The 15,475-nt window shown below is 45.0% G+C and overlaps 1 protein-coding gene across 1 annotated transcript in view; it reads left to right on the forward strand.

The window, feature by feature from the left end:
- Positions 1–15,475, forward strand: part of LOC102384375 (von Willebrand factor D and EGF domain-containing protein-like) — a 328,357-nt gene that overhangs the window by 118,800 nt on the left and 194,082 nt on the right. Inside the window, exon 7 of the mRNA XM_025214561.1 lies at positions 2,592–2,727. Coding sequence (XP_025070346.1) covers positions 2,592–2,727 — 136 coding nt within the window. The remainder of the gene's footprint in view (positions 1–2,591; positions 2,728–15,475) is intronic.

A 15,475-nucleotide genomic window follows, 5' to 3' on the forward strand; every position in this document is an offset into this window, starting at 1 on the left:
AGAAACAACATCTTTGGTTGGCATTAGGTGGGGTGTAGGGGTGGCAGAGACCCAAGTAGGAAGAACAGTCAGGAAGATTGAAAGAAAGTACCAGGAAGTGCGGGACAAACTATCTTCCTCCTAATTAAAATAATTTATTCCAACAAGACATGGCAGGGGAGACCCCCCTGGGACCCTTCCAAGATCTAATCCAGTAACAAGCCTGTCTCTTCCTTAAGCAATGGCAAAACCAGAAAAGCCCCTACAGACATGACGCATGGGTGAATGGTACGGGAGACTACAGGCAGCTACAATGAGAATCACATTGCAAGAGGTGATATATTTGGATGAACCACAAACTCAAGGTTATCCTGAATGTTGACTGGAATTACTAGCCCTGGTTGCCTATTCAAATTCTAGTTTGGGATGTTATGCCTTCTCTGCCTGGTTTATTAGCACTTTAGAATAAATGGGAATCCTCTACTCTGCTTTCATTTGTGGCCCTTATAAATTCTTGGTTGCTTTGGTTAAGTGAATAACATTGCTGTCATTTTTAAACTATTTTTTAGGATTTCTCTGTATTAATCATGAAGAACAGTCTTTGTACCAAGACAGTGCTATTACATTATCAAGTGCAAAATAAGACCCTTTTAAAGAGAGACTGCCATTATGCTCCAAGATCTAACCCTTGGTAAATATGACAGTCTCTACTGAATCTCGCAGGTGTTGATCTAACGGAACAAAAAGTTTATTATAAAGCACATCAAGATTCTCTATCTATGCCTGTAAATGTCCTGTCCTAGACAGTGATACCCTTATGCATTACGCAGTGCTCCACATAGAATACCTCCTAAATGAAAGGTCGTGTGCGTGCAAGCGAAGTGGCCTGGGGGGCAGGCTAACTAGCATTGGCATTCAGTTGGATTGATAAGAAACCTAGAGACACTGCTATTTCTGATTTTGGAGGCAGCTCATGTGCAGCAGTACAGAGAACCTGGAGCACTCGTGCCTGGCACTATCAGTTTACCATGTAGTTGTGCCCCTAATAATAATGAAAAATATTATCCTGTATAAATTGAATATACAATATGGAAAGCTTTTTTTGCTTTTTAGCTTTACATATACATGCATGGTATAAAGGGAAGTGACCCTATCCATTCATGTGACCTACCCAGAGTTTAGGTTTGAAAGAGCCAAACTAAGAGTGCTGGTCACTAATTTTCCAGTAGAGTATATTTCTATTGGAAAAGGCAAACTTGGTTAAATTACAATGTTCTGTCTGGTTTCCTGTCAGCCTGCCTGATGGACTGCTGCAAACTGGGAACCTTACAGCCTTGGAAGCCTTGGATGGAGCCAAGGTCTCTCAAGGTGTGTAGACTCCTCCAACCACAATTGAGTGTCTGGAAGACCTGGGAGCCCCAGGTCAAGCCTAAACATACAGAGCATCACAGGCTGCCCCTTTCAAGAATTGGGGAAATAGGGACACACAGCACTGAGGTGGAGTCAATTGCCATAAACTGCCTTTCTGCAGGACTTCTTAGCAACAACGCTGTTGGCTTAGACCCTCCTGCTTAATCCTGACTTTTTTTTCCTGTCTTGGATCTCCTGGCCTTGATCAACTGCTTGCCCTGACCTTGGTTCTAGTTTGACCCCTGGCTTGAAATCCCGGAAAATGGATTAACGCTTGGCTTTGACCTTAGCTACTTGCATTCTGATAAATCATTATTCCCTCCCTCATTCCTCTCTTGCTGGGATCATAAGATCCCAGCAGTCTTTCCTGCCCAAGTGCAGGGGGGCTGGACCCGATGATCAGTAAGGTCCTTTCTAGCCCCCAACAACTATGAATCTATGAATCTGGAAGATCTGGAGATCCATTCCTTAAGAAAATACAAAGTTTCAAGGTTTATTTTTCTTATGCACAATGAGAGATTTTTTTTTGAACTTTCAGAGTTTCCCAGGGGTCCAGGCTCTGATCAGCCCTAACACCATGTTCTTTCTAGTACTCTGGTTCACAAGCTCAAATGTACAGGGAGGAAATGGAAAAAGCCAAGACCTTTCACATTGCTTTCCAATGCATAAGCCCATGGAGCTATGCTACTTCATATATGAATCACCAGCAAACTATTGCTCCCTGCTGAAAGGAGAAAGGACAAGAAGAAAACAGTTCAGTAATCTAAGCTGCTCCTGGCTCTAGCATACTACTCTATACTCAGGAGTATCACAATAATACACTTTAGCCCATGATAACTGTCAATATCTCTCTTAGTACACTGTAATTAGAGATCTTTTTAAAGAGTGATACTTAAAAAACACAAATATGCTATCATATCATTTTCAGGATTTGTGAAAGACACTTTTCAGAGTAGAAAATAAGAAACAATTACAGGTTATTGATGACAACTGCAAACATATTCGTAATTACTGAAGGTGTTTGAAAAAAGATTAAGAAAAAAAAATTACCTTTGGAATTTTAGGATGATGGTTATCTTATAAGCAATTATAATAATGTGTAAGTGTTTGAAAAGAAACCTCACTTTTTAAATATTAAAAATACAAATTTTGCCTTAATTTATGGCATAATCATCTAAGATTGGTAATCTATTTTTTTCCAGTTTGTACCACAATCATTACAAATTGCAGAAGATGGCAAAGAGCATGTTTTGACCATCCTAAGCACCATACCCATTACTTGCCAAGATCAAGGTGGCATCTGTAAAATTACTTTACAACTGAGTACTGAAGATTCTGGTAAGTGTTTTACATATTACATTCAAATCAGTGTGATTATTTTTTGCAACTTACATGTTAAAATTAATTTAAAGGAAAAATAATACATTTAAATGCTACTAAGGAGGTGAAAACTAAAAAACACGTTTTGTGTAAAAGAGAGTAGATGAAAGCACTCAATTTGTCAGTGCATTAAATAATTTAAATAACAAACCTAAATAGTAATTTACTGCAATTCATTAGAGAAATAAATATAAAGAAAAACATTTATTTTAAATTCTGGGAGAATAAAATAGTACTACAAGCTCCTGCATCACAGATAGTTCTTAGCCAAAAGGCATTCATAACAATTTCATCAATCCTATTAATTGTCAATAAGAACCACATCATTAGAGTTAGGAATGAATTCTCAGGATGAGTCTATGACACAAAAGAGAATAACCTGCTAAATTTATATCGCTTGTTTTTCTGTAATGTACTGCCACAGCCCCAAGAAGCCCATACTCTAAAACCTCTTTTTTTCTTTTAAAGATATAAGCATGTGAGTAATTTACACACAAGTAGTCCTAAGTAACTTAGCCCTGTTAGTCTGAAGAGTTAGTTAGGTATGTTAGGGCCTTGTTACGCTCTGTACTATGAGCTGCACAAAGGCTGATCAGCGTTAGTGCTAGTCACAGCCTTAGTCTAGAAACCTTGTCTGACTGTACCCCTGTGACTTGAGGCTAAACTGTGAATTCCCACTAGAGGGCTGTTGAGTCAGGCAGGGGTGTCTGAGATCCTGGGATACTGGAGGACTTCAACTTGGGTGGCACATCTGTGAGGAGTGATCACACCTTAATGGAAGAGTGTCTCTAGTGGGTTATGGAATAGAGAAAATCCCACACAATTTACTGATTCGTTTTGATGCACTGGCTGGGGGAGTAGTTAGCTGATTGCACGATTTCACAATGATTACACACTTAATTTATACAACACAATGTTATTTTAAAACTCTTTGCTACGTATATAACACTGCTTACCTTTAAGAAACACCACAAACATTAAAAACACAATAATTACATATATCAGAAACAATGCTCCGAATGCACTTCCTTCCCAAACATGGCTATAAGAATTAGTGTTACAAAAACAACTACAATTACAACTAAAAGTTAAATTTGAATCAATACTATTATTTTTCATAATATACTTACAATCCTAGAATTCCGAGAAGCCAAATACCAAAATATGGTTTCATTCCTCAGTAGTACGATTTAATGGGTTGGCCTCAGTAGTACGGTTCAATGGGCTGGGCTCACCAGTGATAGGACTACGTCCCCTTCCTTCAGTCCCTTTCAGGTGCTCCACGGCTTCAGCGTGAACTAAGAGATTCGTGTTCACGGAGAGGTTGGATTAGGTGATCAATCTAATCCGAGTTTACACTTGCGATTCTTCCTTCGTTGTTCTGCAAGTGAAGTCACCTCCAAATTGGGACAGTAAGTTACAGGTTTTTATTGAGTGAGCTGCCGTCATTGGGATCCTCCTACTCAACTTATCATACCTCCCAAATTTGGGCTCGGATCTTACTCAACAGAAATTACCTTTGTTGAGCATTTTTAAATTATTCTTGGGGAGACTTCCATATCACTGTAAATACTCTTTTCTTAGCAATTTGGTTAAAAGGCCTTAGGCTTTGATGTCTCGGAATTCAGGATATTTGCTTTCTTTGTAAAAAACTTCTAAAGATACAATTTAAATTAAGACTTTAAGTGAAGTCAGGACATTTCGCACGTAGCTCTGAAACAATGAGCTAGATAAGGAGATAAATCCTATCTTCTTCCTGAAACTGGCTAATGGGCAACCTTTACAAACATTCAAACTATTTCATTCAATATGACAAAGAGAAGCTGGGTAGTGCAGATAAGAGATAATCCTGCCCTGAAGTGATATAACATTGAGCCGCATCATGAGTGTGTAAAACCACTTTAAGGTGTTCATGTGCAGACAATCCAGGGGTTAAGAGCTCCAGGAGCTCCCCAAGATTACTGTGTAACATGGCCCTTGGTTTGATATCAGGCAGAAGGCAAGGTAGAGATGTACCTTATAGACTAAAGCTAGAAATAGATGTCACTCAATAGATGTCGCCCAATGTGTCCTGGAACAGTTGATCAGCTTCACTGGGCAAAACAGACATCATCCATGGTCCCACCTGTTAATCTTGTGGGACAATGGGTAATGTGTTTCCTGTTTCCACAGATGTGTCCTGAGATTGCCAGGAGTACATCTCTGGAAGTGAGGAAAACTGAGCAGGTGCTTCCAAGGCTTGACCCTACAGGGGAGTTCCCAAGGCACATAGGACCAGGCCTCTCAAGCTCCAAGAGTGTCTACCAGGGGCAAATGAAGAGTGCCGGTATCTCTGGACTGCCCACTGTCTCCTGCTATAAAGCAAATTGGCTTTCATCATTTAGACCACATTTAACACAATCCAGCTGGTGAAGGTTTGTTCTGCAATTTCATGTTCAAGTCAGCTTTTAAGGTTCCACTGTTTTAAGAGCAGCTACTCTGAGGTCAACAAAGGAATGTCCAGGAGCACATTATCACTGGAGAAACAACACAGATTATAACTCTGTCCAAGTTTGTGGATGACACAAAACTGTGGGGAGAAGTGGACACGCCGGAGGGCAGGGAACAACTACAAGCAGACCTGGACAGGTTGGACAAATGGGCAGAAAACAACAGAATGCAATTCAACAAGGAGAAGTGCAAAGTGCTGCACCTAGGGAGGAAAAATGTCCAGCATACCTACTGCCTAGGAAATGACCTGCTTGGTGGCACGGAAGCGGAAAGGGATCTTGGAGTCCTAGTGGACTCCAAGATGAACATGAGTCGGCAGTGTGACGAAGCCATCAGAAAAGCTAATGGCACTTTATCGTGCATCAGCAGATGCATGACGAATAGATCCAAGGAGGTGATACTTCCCCTCTATCGGACGCTGGTCAGACCGCAGCTGGAGTACTGCGTGCCATTCTGGGCGCCACACTTCAAGAGGGATGTGGATAACCTGGAGAGGGTCCAGAGAAGGGCCACTCATATGGTTAAGGGCCTGCAGACCAAGCCCTATGAGGAGAGACTAGGGCACCTGGACCTCTTCAGCCTCCGCAAGAGAAGGTTGAGAGGCAACCTTGTGGCTGCCCATAAGTTCATCACGGGGGCACAGAAGGGAATTGGTGAGGTTTTATTCACCAAGGCGCCCCCGGGGGTTACAAGAAATAATGGTCACAAGCTAGCAGAGAGCAGATTTAGACTGGACATTAGGAAGAACTTCTTCACAGTTCGAGTGGCCAAGGTCTGGAACGGGCTCCCAAGGGAGGTGGTGCTCTCCCCTACCCTGGGGGTCTCTGCCTGTGCAGGGGGTTGGACTCAATGATCTGTTGAGGTCCCTTCTGACCCTAACATCTATGAATCTATGAAAACCCAAGATTCAGTCACATATTTCTCTACCAGTATCACATATGCTATCACCTGCTTACAGTGGCCCTCTTCTGTTTGCATTGGACAGACAGGAAAATCTCTACATGAAAGAATGAGGTGACACCAATCTGACAGCAAGTCTAAAAATACACAAAAGCCTGTGGCAGTGAACACTTTAACCCCCCTGGGCATCTCATTGCTGACCTCAGAGTAGCTGTTCTTAAACAGCAGAACTTTAAAATCTGACTTGAACACTTTTAGTCACCTTGCCTTTAAGCATATAAAGTTGCATAACTTGGTACAGGATTAGGGCCCAAGACATATGACACTACTTGGGCTGAGAATAGGTGTCACATTTATTCCAGGATACCATCTTTCCTGGGACAAAATGCAGGCTTACAGACAACCATGTCATAGAAATCAGAGAAAATTAGGGTTGAAAGGGACCCCAGGAGGTTATCTAATCTCACCCTCTGCTCAAAGTAGTATAATCCCCAACTACAGCATCCCAGCCAAGGCTTTGTCTATGCAGGTGTTAAAAACCTCCAAGGATGGAGATTTCACAACCTGTCTAGATAATCTGTTCCAGTGCTTTACTCTCTTCCTCATGAGAAAGTTTTTCCTAATATCTAACCTAAACTTCCCTTGCTGCAACTTGAGACTGTTGCTCCTTATTCTGTTATCTATACCACTGAGAAAAGTCTGGCTTCAGTCTCTTTGTAACCACCCTTCAGTTTGTTGAAGGCTGTTATTAAATCCTCCCTCAGTCTTTTCTCCTCCAGACTAAAGCAGCCCAGTTCCCTCAGCCTCTCCTCACAACTCACATGCCCCAGTTTCCGGACCATTTTCATTGCCCTCCACTGGACTCTCTCCAATTAGTCCACATCCTTTCTGTAGCTGGGGGGCCCAACTGGACACAATACTCCAGATGTGGCCTCACCAGTGCTGAATAGAGAGGAATAATCATTTCCCTCAATTTGCTGGCAACACTCCTACTAATGCAGCCCAGAATATTATTAGCCTTCTTTGCTACAAGGGCACACTGTTGGCTTATATTCAGCTTATTGTCCACTTTAACTCCCAGGTCCTTTTCTGCAGGGCTGCTGCTTAGCCAGTTGGTCCCCAGACTGTACCAGTGCATGGGGTTGTTTCATCCTAAATGCAGGAGTTTGCACTTGTCCTTATTGAACTTCATGAGATTTATTTTGGCCCAATCCTCCAATTTGTCTAGGTTTCTCTGAATCCTAGCCCTACCCTCCAGCATATCTACTACTCCCCCAGCTTGGTGTCATCTGAAAACTTGCTGAGGGTGCACTCTGTCCCATCTTCCAGGTCACTGATGAATAGTTTGGGCAAAACTGGCTCCAGAACAGATGCCTGGGGCACTCTACTTGACACCGGCTGTCAACTAGACAAAGCCCTTGATTTGTACCTTTTGAGCCCAACGATCCAGCCAGTTTTCTATCCACCTTACAGTTCATTCATCCAACCCACACTTCCTTAGCTGGCTTGTGAGGATGCTGTGGGAGACTATATCAAAAGCCTTTATAAAATCAAGGTATATCACATCCACTGCTCTCCCTGCATCCACAAAACCAGTCATCTCATCATAGAAGGCAATTAGGTTGATCAGGCATGACTTGTCCTTGGTGAATCCATGCTGACTGTTCCCAATCACCTTTCTGTACAGTTATCCTAGGACTGCAACACTAAATCAATGGCAGAAACATGGCACTGCATTCAGCCACTCACTAAACCCTGATTGGGAAGGCACTGTGTGTACATGTCAATTCCAGGATATTATTGCTTAGGGATAAACACAAACAACTTACCGAGGGACAAATACAACATCTGTTCCTAGCCTTAGATGTGGAAGAAAGTCATAAAATATTGCAGGGATTGGTTTGTATTCCAAATAATCTGATTTTTGCAGTACTGGAGTATAAACTAAGGACACTGCATTGTCTGACAACAGTAAAGTTTCAGAATTTTTCCCCTTTTACAAATATTAAGGACAATAACCTAGTTCTATATTACATTCTATTTCCACAAATGAAATAAGCACTTTTTTTGTTTAGGGGGAGTTGTTTGCTTTGTTTTTGTTTTTTTTACTAAAACAGTCCCTTTTTACTGGCATTTTCTCTTGATTTGTTTCTAAATTAATCTTTCCTTTGGAATGCTGGTGAATTTTCCTAGAAAGCATTTTGTAATTTTAAGCTGCAGTATTCTGAAGTGAAAGTGGGCGACTTCTGCTTCTATTCAAAACTACAGGCTTTTGTTTGTCATTTCATCACCTAAAAAGCCAAAGCTTTTTCAAAGAGTTCTGTTGCCCCTAAGGTGAACAGAATCGATGAGGGTTCCCATCGTAATCAAAGAGGGTTGTGTCTGAGGACAGAATCACAGGCTAAGTACAGATAGTCAAAAAGCCTGAGGCAGAATCAATCCAATCTTCGCAGGCTTCTCTAGATTGGACCGATAACAAATGGAACGCATATTCACTCTTCAGTGAAAGGCAGGCACGTCTGTACTGGCCCAGGCCAGAGGGTGAGGGGTGCTCGAGCACATCTACCAGCCTGCTAGCCATTGCCCAGCCCAGCCAAGGGGACAGAGGGGAGTCATCCTGATTGCCTGTCCAGCACCCACCCCACAACCTCCTGCTGTCCTCCCACAGAGGGGAAGGAGTCCCCCATCCCAGTGATGGCCCTCCTGAGACATGTGTCTGCCCATTTGAAGGAGTCCCCTATCTCAAGCGGTCTTCCCCTCATCAACTTGCAAGTCAGGTTCACGTGCTAGGGACAGAAGTTCCACATGAACCAGTTTAAGTGAGCAGACCGGGTTTAAACCTGTAACAGAAGATGCTCTGCTACCCTGGGCTAGGCTGTGCTGTCTGCTCCAGCGGAGCATGGCTGGCCCTGCCCCTGCCCCTCTGCTCTCTAGCTGGAGCAGGGGCGAGGGCATGGCCAGGCACTGGCCCTTTAAGGTGAAGGGGGCAGGGAAGAAGTATATCCCCCCCCCAGCCATTTCTCATTTCTCCACTTGCTGCTTTAGCAGCTGGGCATGTGGCAGCAGCATAAAGCAAACAGAGACAGGGGTTTAATTCCCTGCTCCATCACTGTCCCAGTGGCATGGACCCCAGCCAGGGTAAGTTGGGGTCTGCCTGGCACTCCATCCTCACTGCTGCAGCAGTAGGGGTGGGAGTGTTGCCAAACACTGGCTGGCATGGCCCCCTGAGGCAAAGTGGGCAGGGCAGGGGTTTATTCCCCCCTCCATCCCCAGTGGACAGCAGCCACGCTCTGCTAGCCCTGACTGCCACCTCCACCAATCGCTCCCAGTGCAAGGCGAGCAGTGGAATAACCCCCCTTCCTTCCTCCTTTGCCAGACTCTGAAGGGAGGGGGAAATAGGGAGAGCTTGGGGGCTATGGCCACCCATCTGAGCCCTGATGCCAGAGCTCAGCCTCGCTGTGCAATCTGTGGCAGCTCTGCCTGCCCCGCTCCCACCCACAGCGCAGCCCCCACACTGAGAAGAGGCTTGCACACCCAGGACACCAGCACAGGGGCTCCTGCCCCATCAGGATCCCTCCCCCTCGCTGCTCCAGCGGCAGTGGTGGCAACATGGCCAGAGGCCGGCCAGCATGGCTCCCTTAGGTGAAGGAGCACAGAGGGGGTCTATTTCTCCCTTCCCTCCAGCATCTGGCAAAGTGGGCAAGGAAGGGGCTTATTCTTCCACTCATCTCATGCAGGGAGTGATCAGCAGAGATGACGGTTGGGGCTAGCAGACCCTGGCTGTGGTCCCCCAGGGACAGAGGGGGCAGAGGGAGGAATAAACCCCTTCCCTGCCCGCTTTGCCTCAGGGAGCCATGCCGGCCAGCATCTGGCCATATCCCTACCCTTGCCTCTGCCTTTGCAGCAACGATGGGAGAACACTAGGCAAACCCCAGCTTGGGTTGGTGCTGGTGGGACAGGGAGGGGGGAAATTAAACCCCCTCCCTGGCCAGTTCACTTGAGACTACTGCTGGGGCTGGCCATGCCCCCTGCTAATCCAGCAGCAATGTGGGGGGAAATACCTGACAGGAGCCAGTCTGCCCCAGGCAGAAAGACCCTGGGTGAGGTCCCAGGGCTAGAGGAGAAGGAGGGGGGAAATAAACCCCCTCCCTGCCCCTTCACCTCAGGAGCTATGCTAGCCAGTGCCTGGCTGCACCTCCACCCCTGCAGCAGTGAGGGGCAAGGACCCTGACACAGGCTGCTGCACTCCAGCCACACAGACCTGAACTGGGGTCCATGCCACTGGGACAGGGGATGGAAGAGGGAATTAAACCCCCGTCTCCATTCACTTTATCCTGCCGTGGGGGCTGGCCACACCCCCGTTGCTGGAGCTGTGAGGGCAGGGGTGTAAAGTGCGTAGCAGGTGCTGCTCCCCTCCCTGCCCCTCTAGGCACACCGTGGCTAGGGCCCCTGCAGGGCAGGGTGGGTGTTTAAATGCCTCCACAATCATACTCAGGGCTGCCTGGGTCTGGCCACATCCCCCCAGCTCTAGTGCCCTCCACCTTTGGGGCTGAGCCACCCCAGGAAGTTGCCTGCATTTCCTGAGTCAAAAATGCATGTCTATTCACTTGCAAATTGGTTCAATCTACACAGGTTAGACTAACCTGCAAAGATTGAATCAATTCAGGCTCCAGCTTTTTGAATGTCTGTTCTTAACCATAGGGACTGGGGCTGAGCAGCCAACCTGGCTAGGGTGGGGAAAATCATTCTCAGTGCAGGGCTCCCTGCAGCTGGGCTGACTTGGACTCAGAGGGAGCCTGGATCAGGGTGAGGAATCCCTACCCTCTTCCCCAGGCCCCTAATTTCCCTTTAGGGCTGACAGGTGCAGGCGTGATGCAGGTTGGGGACAGAGGTTTTGCTGCTTCAGCTCTGTGACTGCCCAGAGGCAAAGGTGGCCCAGCTCAGCAAGAGCAGAGGAGCATTGACAGAGCATCAGCCCAGCCACCTGGTGAGGAAGAGTTAGGGGGAGGACTACGTATTATCCTGGGATGCTGTGGGATTGCAAAGCAACTTGAGTCAAGAGGAGTGTCAGGACTACAGTTCTCCACCTCTGAGAAATTGCTCCTCTTCTTAAAAACTCATGGCTAAATCAGAGCTAGATTCTGAAATGTTTTTTGCATATGTGATTATTGTTTTGTGGTTGACCCAACAGTGGTTAAAATGTTTAAAAAAAACCCCTTATCTGTGGATATATAATCCACGCCCTGTTGAAGTAGTGACAACAGGCAACATTGATTTTAATGAAGTAAGAATTTCCCCACAGGTCTTTGTCTTCTCCCCTCTAATGTTCCATTGACATACACATTAAATAGAACTTCTAAAACAAAAAAAGAATCAATAATTCTCTGTTGTACCCCAGTCTATCACTTTACCCTTTCTTCTCATCTCCTTTTAATCTCTCTGATTTTCAGAAACAAGCTCTTCTATAAATTCAAATCCATCTTCCTTTTCTCCCAATTCTCAGCCCTGGCACCAAAGGGGGGAAAAATTACATTCCAAATGAGATCATAACACAGTGATCTTAAGCTGAACTGTACCTTATGGTTTCAGCATCTGTGTTGGCTCCCAGACATGGACTGGTTTGAATTTCCTCGCGGCTTAGTTATACATTGTCTACATATTCCTCTTGGCTTGCTGTCTGCATCAGTCTAACAAGTGAACTTATTTAGGCTCATGAGGAAAGATTTCTGTATGTAGTAAGTGCCTAAAGAGGCAGATTGGTACCTGCTGGAATTTTTCAAAGTATCTAAAGCAACTTAGATACCTAAGTCATATTGAAATCACATGGGAACTAAGTGTCTGTATTCTAAGGCACCTAAATACCATTGAAAAGCTGCCCGATTAATATATGCGCAGTGAGCTAACAAGACTGCGGGATGAGTTTGCTAGGGACTAAATGTAAAGCAGACTGTTTGCCACAGGTCTATTCCATACTCACTGCATGGTTTAGCGTTCCCTAATATACTAAAGGAGGTGGTGGGGTTCAGTGTCCAGAAGTGGAATTATTTTCAAGGTGTTAATGGACTTGACACATGGTGCTGAGATGCAGATAAAGCGCTACCAATTAACTAGCCTTTGCAGGAAGTTGTCACAGAAGTGGCAACTTTCTGTCACTTTTAATCATCTCATTTATGCAGCTTGAACTAATAAACAACTATCATCCTTGATTGTTCCACCCTAAATGTTTGCCTAAGTGACACCGGCCTGGATCAATTCAACTGAGATATTTTTATACATTTAAGATTTAACACCTCCTGCTTTATATATATGCATATGTTTATTCAGTGCCCTATTTCCCGTTGTATTTTTGCTTCAAAGAAAGCTGTGGCCTTCCACAGATTTAAATTGGCTGCAATGCTACACATTGAAAGTAAAGACTCTTTTAATTTTGGTTACATTTATACTGAAAGAACTTAAATGACAAACTCCTTGTCTAGCTCAGTTCATGTACCACAACTGTTGAGTTAATTATGTAGGGAATAGGTGATAAGAAAGCCAATTACAAGCATAGAAATCTCTCTCTAGGTTAGATAATATCATAATGAATGCTAGACCCATCAGAGTGTATGGTATACTGCTTCTGTTAAGTCTATCGTTGTTAGTTAGACAAGATGATTTTGTTTGATTTTAAACTTTTGTTCTGGGCAGTGAGCTCAGCTCACAGGGTCATAATGGTAATAGCTATCCCTTATGAAAAGCATCTGTTTAATTGAATAAAAAAACCTTGAAAATGAGCCAATACCTTTTCATAGAACTGTAAACCAGATTTCAGGATTTGATACTTAAAAGTATTTTCTATTAAATTATATGGGTTTTTAGTTCAAATTCTATAGAACTCCATCAACTTAATCTCAATTAAATAGCATATGTCTTTTCCATAAGGGATCAAATACTGATTACTAGCTGATATTGAACACATTATTTGAATATATTTATGCCAGCTCTCTACTATAAATTATTTAAGAATTCTATAAATTATGAATCATCACTCTATTTTTTTGCCAAATCCCATTTCCAATATTTTAGGACCCTGTACTTGTTATACTCTAAGTGTTGAATCAGGATGTGAAAACTAAATATTCTGCATTAATTTTTGCTCCCATGAAGTCAGAAGCAAAACTCTCATTGACTCCAATATGGCTAGGGAGCTGGACTGGTGACCTCATGAGGTGTCTTCCAGCCATACTTGTCTATGATTCTAGAGTTTCACCACATGTCTTTAAAGGATCCATTGACATCAGGTGTAATGCTTTGAACTATGTAGCTATAATTCAAATCCTGTTTAAGTGGTTCAGCGACAAACAGTATTGGAGCCCAGTTGCTTTCTGGAACTCATGTTAAAAAATGGTGGTCTCTATCCAGTTCCTACAGAACATGTCCATCTGATAAAACTTATACTATTGAATAGTTGGACACTTTGTTCATGAGGGAAGCATCAATACAGAGGCACAAGACTAAGAATGTATACAGACAGCCAATTCACCTCCGGAGGTAAAAGTCCTCGAGGTAAAATCTGGAATCCATTAGCAGAACTGCATGAGTAACCTTTTAGTCTCCTTGCTCTGTCTATTTTATGGACAGCAATGACCATTCAAATTATCTCTGAAGCTTATATAGCTTCCATTACCATTCACATACATTAATGTATTATCCTCACAACACCTCTGCAAGACAGGCAGGTGCTATAACACTCATTTTACATAACAGGAAACTGAAGTACAAAAAGATCAAATCCACAAAAGGATTTAAGCATCTAGCTGTACCTATGGGAACTAAAGTCCACAACTAAACCCTTGTTCTGTGCATAATCAGAACCACCTAAGTGTTGTCAGCACTGAGGAGCTAGGTGCCTAACACATGGCTTAGTTTGTTTGGAACTTATGCATCTCTGATTTGGTTAGTCTATAACAGGGGTGGGCAAAATATGGCCCACAGGCCAGATCTGGCCCACCAAGCACTTTTATCCAACATGTGGAACCCCACAATGAATTGCACCCTGCCCAATGCTTCCACCCACAAGAGTGGAAGCAAGTCACCCATGTGGACACACAGTCCCAAACATACCCTATTGCACCACAATCCTACCCTTGTGGGAAGAAGGGCGCAGCCCAGCCAGCACGCAGCTTTGGGGCAGGGCTGCTGCTGCCGCAGCCCCCAGGGACCTGCTCCACTTCCCAGGTTTCCTGCTGGCTCCAGACTGCAGGTAGGGAAGAGACGGGGCTGGGGGTGGGGCTGGCAGCAACACAGAGCCCATGTCAGGGAGGGCAGCAGCAGCACGGAATGCAGCTGGGAAGCGTGTGGGTATGAGGGAACACAGGGGCTGTGGGTACCCCCCCACATATACTTTCCCCCCATACTCCCTCCATGGCATGAAGCTCCAGCAGGTGATGGCAGCAGCAGTAGGTGGGGTGCTCAGGGTGCAGGTGTCTGGCAGGGCATGGCTTTAGCCAGCTCTGCACATTGCAGCAAGGGGCGTAGCCTCCATTGGGCCGTCTGCATCACTGGCACTCCCCGCACTAACACACAGCCCCTGCACTCACCGGGCATAGAGGGAAGCCCCACATGCTGGAGCCAGCTGCCTTCCCTGCCTGGGCTGCATGGCAGGGGAGGGAACCCCCAGGTTCGTTCCCCTGGGGGGCAGGGAAGGCAGCCAGCTCCAGCGCTTGGGGCTTCCCTCCTGGCCCAGAAAGTGCAAGGGCTGCACATGTATGGCAGGAAGTACCAGTGATACAGATGGCCCAGTGAATGCTGTGCCCCTTGCTATGATGTGCAGCTCTGGCCGGAGCCATACCCTGCCAGGCACCTGTGCCCGAGTGCTCCACCTGCTACTCCTGTGCCATGGGGGAGTGTTGGAGTCCCCACACCCCGCACCTGCCCTCACACCCCACAAACCCCACACCCTGCCCCCTCAACCCCCCACATATACATGACCCCCAACATACCCTATGTCCCCCACACCCCCCACCCGACCCCCTCACAAGCCCCCCCCACAAACCCACACCCTACCACATATACATATCCCATTCACACCCCTCCATATACACCCACACACTCCATATACCCCCACACCCCACCGCACACACACACACACCCCTGCCCACACCCCCAGTATATACAAGACTAAGAATTTCTTTTTGAGTTATTATGCAATCCCCTCTATATACAGTATGCAAATACAAATCATGACAAAAATATTTTTGTAATAAAATTAAAATATGTTACAGAAGGTGTTTGACTTTTAGTGTATGATTTGTTTTTTTTCTGGTTCTAAGATGGC

The sequence above is a fragment of the Alligator sinensis genome, unplaced genomic scaffold, assembly GCF_000455745.1.
Source record: "Alligator sinensis unplaced genomic scaffold, ASM45574v1 scaffold1176_1, whole genome shotgun sequence".
Classification (NCBI taxonomy): domain Eukaryota; kingdom Metazoa; phylum Chordata; order Crocodylia; family Alligatoridae; genus Alligator; species Alligator sinensis.